The 17,224-nt window shown below is 37.3% G+C and overlaps 1 protein-coding gene across 1 annotated transcript; it reads right to left on the bottom strand.

Annotated features, from left to right (window-relative positions):
- Window positions 1-942: 942 nt before the first annotated feature.
- LOC306861997 (protein spinster homolog 1-like) lies at window positions 943-16,909 on the bottom strand. The gene is made up of 13 exons (XM_079404563.1): window positions 16,660-16,909; window positions 14,714-14,923; window positions 13,204-13,269; window positions 12,968-13,104; window positions 12,621-12,772; window positions 11,779-11,845; window positions 11,435-11,577; window positions 10,475-10,627; window positions 9,551-9,740; window positions 9,351-9,416; window positions 8,539-8,637; window positions 8,274-8,442; window positions 943-1,946 (listed from the first exon to the last, which is right to left on the bottom strand). The coding sequence occupies exons 2-13, from the start codon at window positions 14,919-14,921 to the stop codon at window positions 1,876-1,878; spliced, it is 1,521 nt and encodes a 506-aa protein (XP_079260689.1). The 5' UTR covers window positions 14,922-14,923; window positions 16,660-16,909; the 3' UTR covers window positions 943-1,875.
- Between the last annotated feature and the right edge of the window lie 315 nt (window positions 16,910-17,224).

Genomic DNA, 17,224 nt, shown 5'->3' with positions numbered 1-17,224 from the left:
ACTCGTGGTATTTTGTGGTGTTCTTGTAACCTACACAAACACAAATTACAGGAATGACATACTGGTACATTGTATTCTCAACAGCACAACATCATCTGCTGAAATGTTCCACTGCAAAGATAATGCATGTTTAGGTGCTTCGGTTTTCATAATTCATTCACGAGACTCATTTTCACAGCAAATTTACCAAACAAACTTGCATCTCTATATCCCACCTACAAACAGGAAACCACAGCAACTGAAAAACCTTATGATCATCGTTCCTGCCACTGCAGAGGCAGAGAGAGAGAGAGGCAGAGAGAGAGGCAGAGAGAGGCAGAGAGAGAGAGGCAGAGAGAGGCAGAGAGAGAGAGGCAGAGAGAGAGAGAGAGAGAGGCAGAGAGAGAGAGAGAGAGAGAGGCAGAGAGAGAGAGAGAGAGAGAGAGAGGCAGAGAGAGAGAGAGAGAGAGAGGCAGAGAGAGAGAGAGAGAGAGAGAGAGAGAGGCAGAGAGAGAGAGAGAGAGAGAGAGAGAGGCAGAGAGAGAGAGAGAGAGGCAGAGAGAGAGAGAGAGAGAGAGAGGCAGAGAGAGAGAGAGAGAGAGAGAGAGGCAGAGAGAGAGAGAGAGAGAGAGAGGCAGAGAGAGAGAGAGAGAGAGAGAGGCAGAGAGAGAGAGAGAGAGAGAGAGAGGCAGAGAGAGAGAGGCAGAGAGAGAGAGGCAGAGAGAGAGAGGCAGAGAGAGAGGCAGAGAGAGAGGCAGAGAGAGAGGCAGAGAGAGAGGCAGAGAGAGAGAGAGAGAGAGAGAGAGAGAGAGAGAGAGAGAGAGAGAGAGAGAGAGAGAGAGAGATCGCAAATCATGCAAAAGACAGAGAAAGATATATAGCAGAAATAAAAAATACTTGCCATTATTTCGATGTGCTGTTAAAGATTTAAAGCATGTTTTAACATGATCAAAAATACACAAATTAGATGAAATTCCTCATTTAATATTAAAAAAAGTTACAAAACAATTTGCAAATTAACTCAAACGGATAGCCTAGAAAACAACAACAGCAGAGGGAATGCACAACAAACTGCTTTCATTTAAAAACAAAAAGTTTCTTACAGTTAAAATGGCACATTAAAACATGCCTTGAACCAGGCCCTTGCAACAAATATATAAGTAGATATAATCAAATGAATTAATGTGTGATTCATGCCATGGTAGCATTAGTGTTTATGTGTACTTCTTAAAAGACTATAATCTCAAATGTTAGCATAGAAGAAAAAAATAGTAATACATGAGGAAAGACTGAAGTTTGTAAAGGCAGATCACAGACAGGCTTCAGTGCTGCTCAAGCTCAGTCTGATTCTGCTAGTTTTCAGTCACAGTCCAGGTTTGATGAAAACAAATGCAACAGCATTTGGAGAGTAGCTTGGTTTTAGTTAACTGACTCAAGAACCTATAGACAGCAATTTGAAAAATCACTTGAGATCCCCTCCAATAAAAACATCTCAAATATAATTTACATGAATTGTAAAACACAGCTCGATGAGTTTCAATTAAAAGCAGATAAAAGAAATATCTTCAACATATAAACTTTTATATAACCTTCTTTGTGCCTCTGTCTCCTCCCAAAGGACTCATCCGGGTGGAAGGCAGAATGGTCAACGGCACACAGGACTTCCAGGTAAGACGTTCCTGATATTTTTGTTAATTCAAAATGTTCTCAAATCAATATCGGTGTTAAGGATATAAACAAAAATATAAGCATAATAAATTACTATAAAACTCCCTATTGTGGAGATAGTCCAATCAGTGATTAGTGCTCCAGGATTGGCTGCTGATGGCACTGGCTCTGTCTGCCTAGGCCAGTGTTGCTCCCCGTGTTGCGAACAATCCAAATCCTTGAGTCATCTCAAATTAAAACACTCGACACTGATATTTTAGTGGACCTCCCTCTCTTTGGAACAACAATCGGTGCGTCATCTGAAAAATAAAGAGACACATCAGTATATTAGATTTCTAAAGTACCTGTAATGACCCTGACAAATTAAGTGACTGAGAATTGTATTTAAAGATTTAGCCAAAACCAACAAATGGAAAAGATGACATAACCGGTCAGCATATTGCTTAATGAAGAGACTAAAAAGAAAATTAATAATTGATTAAAAGCATGCATTTATTGTAATGCACTTATGATCGCAAGCCACAAAATGCCATTCATAGACACTGAAGCTGTATTCAACCAGGAATATCTCTTTTAAAATTCCTTCTTAAAAGCAGGTTATAATTAATTGAAATAAAGTAAATTATAAAATATAAATATATCATGATACACTTAAAAATGTTTAGAAATGTTGCACCAACATCTAAATGAAGTGAGTTGTAAAGTACTAAAAATAAATTAATTTTAAAATTATAGTTAATTAAAATTAAAGATAAACAATAAATATATATATATATATATATATATATATATATATATATATATATATATGAACAATATACATTTACATTTAGCAGACGCTTTTATCCAAAGCGACTTACAAATGAGGACAATGGAAGCAATCAAGAGAGCAATCAACAAAATCAACAAGAGTAATGATATGTAAGTGCTATAAAAAGTTTCAGTTAGCTTAACGCATTACACGTATCAAGTTATTTTTATTTTATTTTTTTAATATAATAAATTAAAAGAGAACAGAATAGAAAAAGAATCGAGCAAGCTAGTGTTAGAGACCTTTTTTCTTTTTCTTTTAGTTAGTTGTATAATAAATAAAAAGAAAGCAAATAAGATAGAATACAAAAAGAACAGAAGCTAGTGCAAATCTAAAAGGGGCAAGCTTTTTTTTAAAGAATAGAATTAGAATATATGTATATAATTAATTAATATATAACATAAAAACACTAAAACCTAAGCTAAATATAAAAATATACTAAATCTATTTATTTAATTCATATTGGACACTTCCGGTATAGCAATGAAGGAGTGAACAGCTTGAGAACGGGGGCTCCCGATCCATTCCTTTAAGTTTCAAAATTTATAAGACAAATAAGATCAATAATCACAGTAATAGTTACTTAAGACATTGCAGAACTATGAGCAACTCCAAACAAAAGCAAGCTCACTCCTCAGCTCTGCTGACCAAGAAATCAACCGTTAGCATAGCGGGTAAATTAACAGCCATGGCTACCTCATGGCTACCTCATCTAACATAATGCAGAGAAACAATCCGCGACTGAGACTATTAAACCTGTCTCCATGGACCAATTAGTTTCTGAACAAAAAAAACAAAGAAATAGTACCAGAGAAGACACTTGTGGTTTGATTCAAGAATTTATTGGTCCTTTGCAAAGTTCCATAGATGCATTACAAGAAACGGTGGATGACTTTCAAGGCCGTTTGGTGACGATGGAATCCTGAGTCGGGGGAAAACTTTGAAAAGCTGATAGCGGCAGAAAAAGTTATCAAAACTCTGCAAACCCAAAACTCGTCCTTGCTTGACCGCATCGAAGACCTGGAAAACAGATCCCGTAGATCCAACTTGAGGATTGTTAATATTTCAGAAGAGAGTGAAAATAATCAAGATCTCGTTAAGTTCGTTTCTGAAATGCTAAAGGAGGTGACGGGAGCAGAAGTTTTCGATGAACCACCAACACTGGAGAGAGCTCACCGATCACCCGGTCAAAAACCGACATGTGGCCGAAAATCACATCCATTTGTGGTTTGCTTCCACCGGTTCCAAGACAAAGAGAGGCTACTCCGATGGTCAAGGAGTCATGAGATCCAGTACAAGGGGAATGCAGTCCGAATATATCTGGATCTCAGCGCTGCCCTGTCCTGTCGAAGAAACACGCTTGATACAACAGCATAAAACAATCACTTTACCAAAAAGGAATACGATTCCAGCTGCTTTACCCAGCTCGTTTGAGAGTGACATTCAAAGAACAAACTTTCATATTCAATTCACCTCAGGCAGAGAAACAGTTCTACGACCAACGGGTCAATGCCTAAGGACAACCAGAATATCTAAACTTATCTTTAAGTGGAGAATCTATCTACGAGGATGACTTGTAAAAGATATAGTTATTTTTAAAGCATTCGTTTTATTTAATTCTTGGTACAACAGTTATACCCATTCTTTCAAGAAAGAAACTCGTAATCTTGAGCGCAAATGGAGAAAAACTAACTTGGAAGTTTTTAGAACTGCGTGGAAAAACAGTATGTCCAGCTATAGACAGGCTCTAAAAGCTGCCAGGGCAGAGCATATCCGCAAACTCATAGATAATAACCAAAACAATCCAAGGATTTTATTTAGCACAGTGGCTAGATTAACAAATAAACAGACACCGCCCGATCTAAATATTCCCTCAAAGTCTAATACTAATGACTGTATGAATTTCTTCACTGATAAAATAGATAACATCAGAAATACAATAACAAATGTAGATTCTACTGCGTCTAGTATTTCAGCTTCATTCATCGCACCCAAAGAAAAAATGCAGCGCTTTACAACTATAGGACAGGAAGAGCTAAATAAACTTATCAGTGCATCTAAACCAACAACATGTTTATTATATCCTGTACCCACTAAACTACTGAAAGAGTTGTTACCTGTAGCAGAAGAACCGCTTCTCAATATTATTAACTCATCGTTATCTTTAGGCCACATCCCAAAACCATTCAAGCTGGCGGTTATTAAGCCTCTTATTAAGAAACCACATATGTGCTATATTATATATTCTAATGAACTGGCAAATTACAGACCCATTTCAAATCTTCCGTTTATGTAAACATTTTTAGAAAATGTTGTGTCTGCTCAATTGTGCTCCTTTCAAAAAAATTATCTCTATGAAGAATTTCTGTCAGGTTTCAGGTCTCACCATAGTACAGAAACTGCACTTGTTAAAATTACAAATGACTTGCTTCTTGCGTCAGACCAAGGCTGCATCTCATTGCTAGTTTTATCAGTAAGAGCTGATAAAAATGTAAAAACTGTAACTTGAATGCAATGTAAGTTGCTTTGGATAAAAGCGTCTGCTAAATGAATAAATGTAGTTTTACTTGATCTTAGTGCTGCGTTCGACACTATAGACCATGACATACTCATAGATTGATTACAAAACTATACTGGTATTCAAGGGCAGGCTTTAAGATGGTTTAGATCCTACCTGTCCGATCGCTACCACTTTGTTCATTTAAATGGGGAGTCATCTCAATTATCACCAGTAAAGTATGAAGTACCACAAGGATCTGTCCTGGGTCCTCTGCTATTTTCAATATACATGTTGCCTCTTGGTAATATTATTAAAAAATACGGGATTAGTTTTCATTGTTATGCTGATGATACTCAACTATATATCTCAACAAGACCAGATGAAACTTCTAAACTAAGATAATAGATTGTGTAAAAGATTGGATGAACAATAATTTCCTCCTATTAAATTCAGATAAGACAGAGATATTACTTATTGGACCAAAAAACAGTACACAGAATCTCTTGGATTACAATTTGCAACTAGACGGATGTACTGTTACGTCCTCTAAAGTAAAAAATCTGGGTGTTATATTAGACAGCAACTTGTCCTTTGAAAATCATATTTCCCATGTTACAAAAACAGCATTCTTCCATCTTAGAAACATGCTACCCATTTCTGATGCAGAAAAGCTAGTTCATGCATTCATGACCTCTAGACTGGACTATTGTAACGCACTGCTAGGTGGTTGTCCTGCATCTTCAATAAACAAGCTACAGAGAGTCCAAAATGCAGCGGCTAGAGTTCTTACCAGATCAAGAAATTATGATCATATTACCCCAATTTTACAGTCTCTGCACTGGCTACCTATTAAGTTCCGTATCATTTACAAAATATTATTACTTGCCTATAAGGCCCTAAATGGTTTAGCTCCTGCGTACCTAACTTGTCTTCTACCACGCTATAATCCAACCCGCTCCCTAAGGTCGCAAAACTCTTGACTTTTCGCAGTACCTAGGATAGCAAAGTCCACTAAAGGAGGTAGAGATTTTTCACATTTGGCTCCCAAACTCTGGAATAGCCTTCCTGATAACATTCGGGGTTCAGACACACTCTCTCCTTTTAAATCTAGATTAAAGACACATGTCTTTAGCCAAGCATTCACATAATGCATTTTATAAGCTCCTGAAGTTTGCAGACGACACCACACTGATCGGCCTCATTCAGGACGGTGACGAGTCTGCTTACAGACAGGAGGTTAAAGAGCTGGCGGTCTAGTGCAGTCTTAACAACCTGGAGCTTAACACGCTCAAAACTGTGGAGATGATCGTGGACTTCAGGAGAAACCCCCCTGCTCTCCCCACACTCACCATCATGAACAGCACTGTGAGTGGAGTCATTCAGATTCCTGGGCACCACAATTTCTGAGGACCTGAAGTGGGACAATCACATTGAGTCCATTGTGAAAAAGGCCCAGCAGAGGTTGTACTTCCTTCGCCAGCTGATGAAATTCAACCTGCCACAGGACTTGCTGAAACAGTTCTACTCCATCATAATTGAATCTGTCCTCTGCACTTCAATAACTGTCTGGTTCAGCTCAGCTACCAAATCTGACCTCAGAAGACTACAGAGGGTAGTCCGGACTGCTGAGCGAATCATTGGTACAACCCTCCCCACTCTCCAAGAACTGTACTCATCCAGAGTGAGCAAAAGGGCTGGCAAAATCACTCTGGACCCCTCACATCCAGCACACTCCCTCTTTGAACTGTTACCGTCTGGTCGACGCTACAGAGCTCTGAGCACCAGAACGACCAGACACAGGAACAGTTTCTTCGCTCAGGCAATCCATTTCATGAACACTTCACAATAAACGTGGACACACAACACTATTATACATTATTTATTCACCACACAACATAATTTGAGGGATTACTGGGGGAACTGCCATATTTTCGCTCATCTCAAAAAAATGAAAACGGATATAGCGTTTCTGCAAGAAATGCATTTACAAATAGCAGATCAGGTAAGACTTAGAAAACCATGGGTTGGACAGATTTTTCATTCCCATTTCAACAGTAAGACAAGAGGAGCAACAATTAATTCATAATAAAGTCCAGTTTTATGTATCTAAATGTGTTTCTGATCCCCAAGGATGCTTTGTTATCGTGACTGGATATCTGTTTCAAGTCCCTGTTGTCCTGGTATGTGTTTATGCCCCAAATTGGGACGATGTTAACTTCATTCATAAAATCATCTCACATCTACCAGATTTAAATACATACAAAAAAATTTTGGCGGAGATTTAAATTGTGTTGTTAACCCAAAATTCGATCGTTCAAATCTAAAACCAATGCCACAATCTAAATTATCTGTAGCTCGCTCTACTTTTATGGCACAAACAGGATGTTTGGATCCATGGAGAATTTTATTTCCACAAAAAAGAGAATTTTCCTATTTCTCTCATGTTCATTCTTCTTACTCTAGAATAGATTATTTCTATATTGATAAAACACTACTTCCTTCATTAGAAAAAACTCAATACTCTGCCATTATAATATCGGGTCACACCCCACTACTTTTAGATTTACGATTTACTCTCTGCAGTAACCAATGCCCCATAAATCCAATTCTGTTGGCAGACAAAAAAATTTCATACATATATATCAACAGCAATTGATAATTCTTTGGCTACAAACACATATGAAGAGGTATCACCATCAACTTTACGGGAAACATTTAAAGTAGTCATCAGAGGTGAAATCATATCTTATTCTTCATATACCAACAAACTAAAGAATGCAAAATTACAACTCATTGATTCCATAGCAAAAATAGATAGCCACGTCTCATTAACTCCTTCAGAAGAGTTATTCAAAAATTATTTTTATGAACATGGGGAAAAAGCAAGCCGAATACTAGCACATCAGATAAAATGTCAGTCAGCTTCTAAAATAATTCTATAGATTCGAAACGGAGCACAACAACTAACAATGGACCCCAAGGAAATTAATGACACTTTCAAAGAATATTACTCTAATTTGTACTCTTCTGAGTTTCCAGAAGATACCTCAAATATCTTAATGTTTCTAGATGGTTTAAAAATTCTGAAAATTAATTTGGAGCAAAGAGAACATTTAGAACAGCCTATTAATCTACAAGAGGTCATAGACTCAATAAATGTATTTAACTCATATTAATAAGCATAAAAGTATAAAAAACAAAATTAACAAACAAACAAGTCTTCCAAGAATGTCCTGAAATGACTAAATTCTTTGGAAATATGAATGGCCTCTAAATCTAAAACAAGACTGTAATGTCATCAGTGAGCTCACTCACCGGAGGGCACGTAGTTTTCTGCCAGATGCCGGTCTTTCTCGATGAAGAGGGCCGTGGCCAGGAAGAATGCTCCGCCCCCCACGGCCACAAAGGAGCACAGCAGGAGTGACATCTGAAGTGAACGAAACTCCCACATGTACGAGTCTGATTTCTTTATCGAGTCTGACACCTTAAAGGGGGAAAAAAACACATGACATGCAACCTAAAGTGTTTTTTAAAAAGAATTTTGAAAAACTTTTTGTGAGCAATGGTGAGATTGACGTACCACTCCTATGAGGTAAGGGCTAATAGCGTCGCCCAGCAAGTGCGAGAGTACAATCTGAAAGGCTTCTGCTGTGGAGCGCCGTGTGGGGATCACAACATACTGAGAGAAGCGAGAGAGAGAGAGAGAGAAACGAGAACATTAAGAAAGAGGCTTCATGCTGTTTCAAAATCATATGCTGTTGTTATTTCACTGGGACACAAAAGAAGACATTTCTAAAGCATTGTAAAGATATGAAATGGCTTTAGAACAGTGTTTCACAATATTCAAAGACCATATTAGCCAAAATATTTCCTCTGGTATGCAATTATAGCAATGCTAGTCTTTTTTTTTTATTAACAGAAATTGGGAGTGTTGAAATAAAATTCAGTAAACAGGATTCATTTTGTGATTCTGTTATATTTATTTAGATTATGTTTTTCAAAAAAAAATCCTTTTCAGCTTGATTTTTGCTGTTTTTAGCTTCTTGTTTTAACTTTTTTTTAAACACATAATTAAATAATTTTAAGTCATTCTGTGGCCCCCATTAGAAGCCCTTTAATTGAGAACCCCTGCTTTAAAAGACTTTGATAATAGTGTGCCAGTCATATTAACTACTTTATGGTGCTTTCTTGTCCTTTTTAGAGTTTGACAATCTGTGCACTCTGAACACCATGTTGTTGAATGGCAATAAATAACAATTCTTCAAAAAAGCCTACTTTTGTGTTTTACGGAAAAAACAAGAGCATACAAGTTGGCAAAAACATGAGGGTGAGTGAAAAAATAAAATATTCTTTTGAGTTGGTAGTGGATAAAATGAAAGAAGGGAAACTCACCAGAAGGATATCAGCAACAATGGCCCAATTCATAGACAGGAATGTCTCACCCAGAAAGATAAAGACCTGATGGGAACAAAATTATGGTCAGCATAAAACTGCCCTACATTCAACACTGAGGTCAATCACACTGAAAACAGAAACACTTCCTGGAAAAAAAAAGGTCTTTTGGATAAAACGGGGTCAAATGAGTGACTTACATATGTGGCCACAGTGCTAGCCTGAGCAAATATGATGGACAGATAGAGAAACGGAGCAGCGAGGAGGAGTCCTGCAGCACAGACTAGTGGATCAGCTCGAGAGGTTTTGATCCTCAGCTTCTTGCTCACTTGCACGCCACTCGCTACGCCTAGGATGCCCGTCACAACTGTGACGACGCCAAAAATCAGACTGCAGGGCGGAGGAAATAAGAAGAACATTATTAGTGCATGTGTTTAATTTAGGAATATTTACAACACTGCATGTGCAAACACACTGTTGTAAAATCATAATAGTACCATTTTAAAGACTACAAAGTAGAGGTCTGCAAGCCCGTCAGTCGGGTCCTGACTGGCTTGCAGTGGCAAATGTTTCCAATGCAAGTGATCACTCTGGCGCATCCATGTTCTGTAAAGCGTGCTTCAGCTTCCACTCCGCACAAACGACTGGATATGCGTCAGTGCACATTTATCTAGGTTAAGCATTTAAACTAACATTGTGGAGCTGTTTTATAACTATAGATTTAATTTTAGACAAGTCGTGATGATTTGAGAAAGCTAAATTGATCAAACATAGGCTATGGTCAACTCTGTCTGCTGCTTCCGCTTGGTCGTTACTTTAAAAATCAAAAACTTACATTTAACGAATAAAAAAATGCTCCAAAAGTTTTTCTAAATTAACTTAAAATAACTAAACGAAATACAATCACTTTGCCATTACATACAAAACTGAACTATTTTAATAGCTGAAACAGTAGTATAAGCTGTTTTGGGAGAAGGGGGAAAAAAGACAGACTCGGGCCGGTAATTCTGATGAGCTGTCGGACACGGGCCTACTACAAAGACGTCAACAGAACACAAAAGTGTGTGCCTAAGTCAAGTTGTGTATCTTGAGAGAATGAGGTGGTGTGTATGAGGGGTTGACACCTGTCAGAGTTGTCACAGGGGGCTTTTAAACACGGCTGCTTCTCTCCAGTGAAGACGCCCGCTCTGAATAAAAAGGTAGGGGCCCACAGGGCCAGTGATCCTGTCACAAAGGCCACAGTCGTGAAGCCAAACGTGGACAGAACAAAACTTGGACTGAAACAGAAATGAAGAGGGAGACAGAGAGAGACATTGAGTTCAGAAAGGAAACATTCAGTCGTTGCAAATAACCACACAACTAATAGCTGGAAAATCATATATATCACTTATCCAGCTTATGCTATATTACACTACTGGTCAAAATTGTGAAATAATTAAGGATAATTGTTTTGAAAGAAATCTGATCAAATTAAAACCGTAATATTGATTCAAGATTTTTATGTCACATACACAATTATACAGAGTATAACCAGCAGTGAAATGTAGGTGATATTGTGAAATAATACTTAAATAAAATAAAAAAAAAACTTATCTATTTGAATTTATTTTATAATGTAATTTATTGCTGTGACAGCAAAGCTTACAGTTACATAAATGACATATATAATAATGTAGAAAAATGGCACTCGAAATTGTAATATTTAATATATCATACTTTCATATGACTTTCTTCCGAGGAAAATACTGAAATGAAATATTTTGTTGTTTTTGACCCTACTGACTTCCAATGCATGGGCAAAAACTTGCTGAAATATTGTTAAAAATATATATGCATTACAACAGCAGCCACCAAGAACAATGGTTATTACCCTTATATCTAAAAAAACAAAAACACTTGTGATTGTGAGTGATTAGATATTTTATCATTTCCTTTATCATCTCAGATAGAGGCTGCGGTGATGTCACCTCAGGCCAGTCAAGCAGCATTATCTGATATTGAAAAATTCCATGCATAAAATCGAATGCAAAGGCCGTGACATCTTAATGAGGGTTTAAAGGCAACATGAGCTCTCAGACACTCACTTCTTGCAGAGTGCTTTTATGTCCGCCAGCCAGCTGGTTCTGTGCAGCGTGTGCTCTGGATGAGCTTCGATCGCACCCCGCTTTGGCTCCTGAACTACAAAGAACAAAAGGATCACGCCCAGCAGCCCCAGACCAGGAGTTACCTATAAAAGAGAAACCAACGAAAAGAGCAAACAAAAAAGGCAGAGAGAAAATGAAAGTGAGAATAAGTGAGAAAATTACAGATAATTGTTATCATTGTATTTAATCTCCCAGTGTGATTTTGTGGTGAAAGCAATAAGCATGTATTTTATAATCCACCCAGAGACAGAAAAACAGTGAGAGGTTTGGTGCTGCAGACATACCCGAAGAGCCCAGTGCCAATCCCCAGCCACATCATCCAGCTTTGAGCCCACGATATAACCCAGACCACTGAGGAAAGAAAGGCCGGCAGATTTGAATGAGAATGGGGATCAGGTCTGGTCCACACTGCAGCTTATGCTTAAAGAATTCATCAAAGAAAAAATGTAATGGTCTCTACAAACATGTTAAGCAGCCAAACTGGTTTGTTGCACAAATGACTACTGGACATTTAGCTTCAAAATTACAGGAATAAATTAAAATATATTCAAATAAAAAATCGTTTTTAATTGTAATAGTATTTCACAATATTACTGTTTTTGATCACATAAATGCAGCCTTGCTGAGCATAAGATTTTTATTTTTTTAATAAAACTCTTACCAACACCAAACATTTGAACAAGTTTTTACAATAATTTAATAAAAGCAAATAGAATAATCGCAAATAATTGTTGAATTTGAATGAACATATATTACACAACATTTACATGAGAAAAAATAAAAAAGTGATTTATCCATAAATAAGGCTGTCTGTAGATTTTGGAAAAGTCTGGCCAAGTACGCCTTATGTCAGTCAATGCATTTAATTATTCTCATAAAAATTTTTATATCCAGTGACTAGTTCTTTCTCTGAGGCGCTCAACAGTAGCAGCCTGGAAGCATATAAATGCAACTTTGTTTGGTGTTAAGGAAAAACATGATAATGTAAACTGATAATGTAACTGCATGTGGCAGAGTGTGAGGATCGAACCATGTTATGAATGTGCATAGAGCTGAAGTGTGAATAACTCAAAGACCAGTATTTCCACTCAGTGTTCTGTTTGAATGTGTGGATGTGTTGTCCCACCTGCCCACTGGGATTGCAAAGTAGAAAATGGACAGCATGTTGGTCCTCGTCTCCTTGATGAACAGGTCAGCGATGATGGTGGGAGCAATGGTGGAGTAACTGGCCTCCCCAACACCCACCAGCCCTCGCGTCAACAAAAACGCCCAGAAACGCTGAGAGAGGATTTATCCTATTAGCTTACTCTCTCAGTATCACACTTTAAAATACACACGTCAGTAAAGAAGACTGAAAACTGTTGCTTTGAAATATAAAGAAAGTATCTGTGTAAAATTGTATTCAAATATAAAGGGTAGGATTAACCTGTATGCATTCGTCTAAAAGTCTGAATGGTTTAATGTAGGACTTACATCTTTTCCAACGAAGGAACTGGCTAACGTCACTAGGGACCAGAAAAAAATTCCCACACACATGATCAACTTCCTGTTATACCTGTCACCCAGGTATCCAAACAGAGGAGCCAAGAACATGTAACTGCAGATGAAGACTAAAAAGGAATAAAGAATCAAAGTGAATGAAAAATGAATAAATAATAATAAGAATAATAATAATATAATAATATTTGAGATGGTATGAATCCGCTCACCTGTCTGAAGTAGTCCTGATGTTCCATCACTAATGCCGAAGAAAAACTCAATGTCTGGAAGTACACCTGCAAGACAGGAAGTTTACGGTTATCACAGCTTTTTGACTGAAGAATTAAAATACCATTGTGCATTATATGTTTTGTAAAACAATAATGAAATCTTTCTACAGATATTTAGATCTCAAACAGTCATTGGAAACAACAAATCTCTTTGCCTTCCACAAAATCTCTATTACTAATAGCAAAAGTATGTGTATAAACCTCATCAGAGGTGTTGTTGCTGTTAACTAAAACTATTAAATATAATTTCCCCTGTTAACAGCCTTGTGGGCAGCGTGTCGACATATTAGTGCCGTTGCGCTTAGGGCTTCCCGTGTTCGAGTCCCGCTCGTGGACCTTACCCAGTCCCATCCCCCTTTCTCTCTCCAACTTCGCTTCCTGTCTAAGTACTTTCCTATCAAATAAAGGTAAAAACGCCAAAAATAATTCTTTAAAAAAATAAGTAATAATAATCTTTTTCCCAAACTGAAAATCAAACTAAATAAAAAATAAAGCTGAAATAAAATACAAATGTTAGATGAACTTAAAGGGATTAATTTTCACCCAAAAATGAAAATTCTGTCATTAATTACTCACCCTCATGTTGTTCCAAACCCATAAGACCTCCGTTCATCTTTGGAACACAAATTAAGATATTTTTGATGAAATCCAAGCGCTCTCTGACCCTCCATAGAGAGCAAGGATCCTTACACAATCAAGGTCCAGAAACGTAGCAAGGACATCGTTAAAACAGTCCATGGGACATCAGTGGTTCAACCGTAATTTTACGAAGCTACAAGAATACTTTTTGTGCACAAAGAAAACAAAAATAACGCAGGATATGGAGTCAATGCAGGAAAAATAATCAAAAATATCTTAATTTGTGTTCCAAAGATGAACGAAGGTCTTACGGGTTTGGAACAACATGAGGGTGAGTAATTAATGACAGAATTTTCATTTTTGGGTGAACTATCCCTTTAAAACTTAAAAACCAAAATTAGAAATGTTGCTGTTGCAATTAATTGAAATAAGTGTAAAGTTTAAATCATAAACTTACTAAAACTAAAAATTAAATGTAAGCTAAACAGAAATATTACAAAAAAACACAAAAAGTCATAAAAATGACAGAAGTACATAAATTACTAAAACAACCTCAATTGCAAATGAAAATATAAAAATGCACTATATTTTTTAAATAGATAGTATATAAATAATATTAAAATAACACTGCATTAGTCAACAATACATGAAAGAAAAACAAAATTAGCTGGTATTTTTAAAATTCGTGATTTAAAAGCCCTCCGATTCAAAATTAACAATTCAGGCTAGCATAATCTGATATCATGAACATAAATCATGCCGTGTATGGGTGTTACTGCTGTGTGTCTTGCTTGTGCATTTGATCTGAATCAAAAGGGATCCAGCATTGTACAGCAGCACTGATGCGCAGAAATCTAACAGCGCTGGTTACCTGCCACAGTGAATCGGTCCATATAGTTCAGCAGGTTGATGTAGCAGAGTACAGCCACAGTCAGTTTAGCCCTCCTATCAGACACTCCGCTGGCAGACTCCTCCTCCTCGGGCTGAGGTGATCCCACCCCATTATCGGTTGGCCCCTCCCCCTCATTATCATCTGAGAAGAAGGGTGTGGTGTCTGCAGAAACATCTGTCCCTAACATCACTGCAGCAGAAAAACATTGAAGTTAATGAAGAACAAAAAATGCCAGTATAGAGTTTACATTTACATATGCAGATGCTTTTATCCAAAGCGGCATACACTGCATTTTATCAATTCACACATTCCCTGGGAATCAAACCCATGACCTTGGCATTACCAGCACATTTTTTGCGCCTAGAGAATGGAATATTGCATGTCATGTATGAAGATACAAAACATCTCTAGAACATGGATGGTTTGGTCTACCACAATCAAAGATCCTTACGGAAAGCAAAACTGAAGACTGACTCACGGTTTCGGGCATTAAATGCTTAAGAGCAACAAAAAAAAGAAAAGAACAAAGTCTATCACTGATTACAAACAGACTATTGATCACATGCTAATCTCATCCTCACATGAGGATGTACACTGGGGTTCAAAAGTCTTTTAAAACAAAGCCAAAATGCATCTAATTTGCATATTTAAAATAAAAAGCTCTTTCATAAATTATATTATCATTACTTTGTTTACAGTGGAAAAAATGCAGACATTACAAATGCTTGACCACAAAATAGTGCAGGATCTGCATTTTTCTTGTTCATTTTGTCACAATCATTCTGTGTTTTTATTTTAACAATTTATTATTAATTTATACAATTTTAAACATTTATTCTCGGTTTAAATTACAGTTTAAACTTTTGATCCCCACTGTTTATTTTTGTGTGAGATAATACATTTAAAATATAGAAAAAATAAGAATACTGCCAAAGAGTTCTTTGTTCTAAAGCACCGAAACCTTTTTTCTAGAATAGATTCTACGGAGATAGAAAGAATGAATTACATTTATAATCTAGTTTGTCAGGAGTTAAGAAACACGTGGAGAGGGAAGTAGGCACATTCTCGGGATGGGAATTAATCTCACCACAATGTCATGTGAATACAGTAACGAAGAAAAAACACTGAAAGAGACATTACACTATGGGCTCAGAAAGTTCTGCGTGCATGCAGGATTGGAGTAAATAATATATGAATGTAAATGTTTAGGTTTGATTAAAACAGTCATTAAGAGTTTCTGCATATCAGTAAATGAATTTAAGTGGCCAAACCTAAACAGCTATGCGAGATAACATGTCAGAAATATCCCTGTCTACTTTCAGTAGTCTGTATCCTTTAACTCAGGTTGTAGGTTAAATCCAACTAGAGACCCGGTGTAGTGCCGAATTCTGACCCCCGCCAGATTATTACCCCCCTAGTATAGCTAGGTTTAGGGTTAGGTGTGGGGGAGGGGTTAGGATTAGGGGTGGGGTTAGGATTAGGCAATCAGGTAGCGATTTCAACGAGGGGGGTAATAATTTGGCAGGGAGTCGAAAATAGGCACAACACCGGTTTTTGCTGACTGATGATAGCATGTGATGCTTGATGTTGACCCAATACTAGTTTATGTAGACATGCAGCTGGTTAAGCAACATATTCCACTGACACTGGTGCCAACAACAACAACAAAACACAAACATTGCATTTTCTTTTTTAGATGTGGTTATTATGGAAAGCTCCCACGGTGGTATAACGTTATTTGTTTAAAACACACCCAGTGCACAGCATTCATTCACAACTACAGAACAGCCTTTCATTTAACATTGTTTACGCAGACATGCAAACCACGAAACCTGTGTTAAAGAGAGATATGAACTGTCTCCCGAGACTTTGTTTACTGCTCCACAATCAGTCCTCGTATCTATAACGTTACTGTTGTTGTTTACCTGGAAAATTCAAAGCGAAGTCAGAGGCGTCCTCAAAGTTTTTTTCTGGACGCTGTTGGGCTCCCTCCGAGTTGCCACGACGTTTCAGGACGCTATCTTTACCTTACCTCCTGTGTGGACATTTTTGAATCGCAGTGGAGGGTCTCGAGGCGAACTGAGCAGCGGACCGACTTTATGTTTTGTTGATGATCTACAAGCTCAGCACGACGCCATATTAGAATGACGCAGTACCTCCGCTCGCTAGTCATGTGAAAGCATGCAGTAGCAAAGACATTGGTTAATAAAATGGAATTAAGTACATAAAGGATATTTGTGTTTTTTAACATTTAGTTAGTGCAGGTTTACGTCACGTTCTGAGGTGCATTGCACTGTTTTTATTCATTTTGAGGAATACTGAATCAGTTTTTTGTTGTAAATAAGATGAATTAATGCATGTTCACATTTATTCTAGAACTACAGTAACATCTTACTCGGGATTTCTCAACATGGGAACAGGAGAGCTGTCAATCAACAAATGGGGGGGAAAGTAACTGGCGTTACTTATTTGAAAAAGTAACTAAGACAT

Source organism: Barbus barbus (genome assembly GCF_936440315.1).
Source record: "Barbus barbus genome assembly, chromosome: 4".
NCBI classification, from domain to species: domain Eukaryota; kingdom Metazoa; phylum Chordata; class Actinopteri; order Cypriniformes; family Cyprinidae; genus Barbus; species Barbus barbus.
Note: the sequence above shows the minus strand (reverse complement) of the source record. Positions and strands in the feature narration are given on the sequence as shown.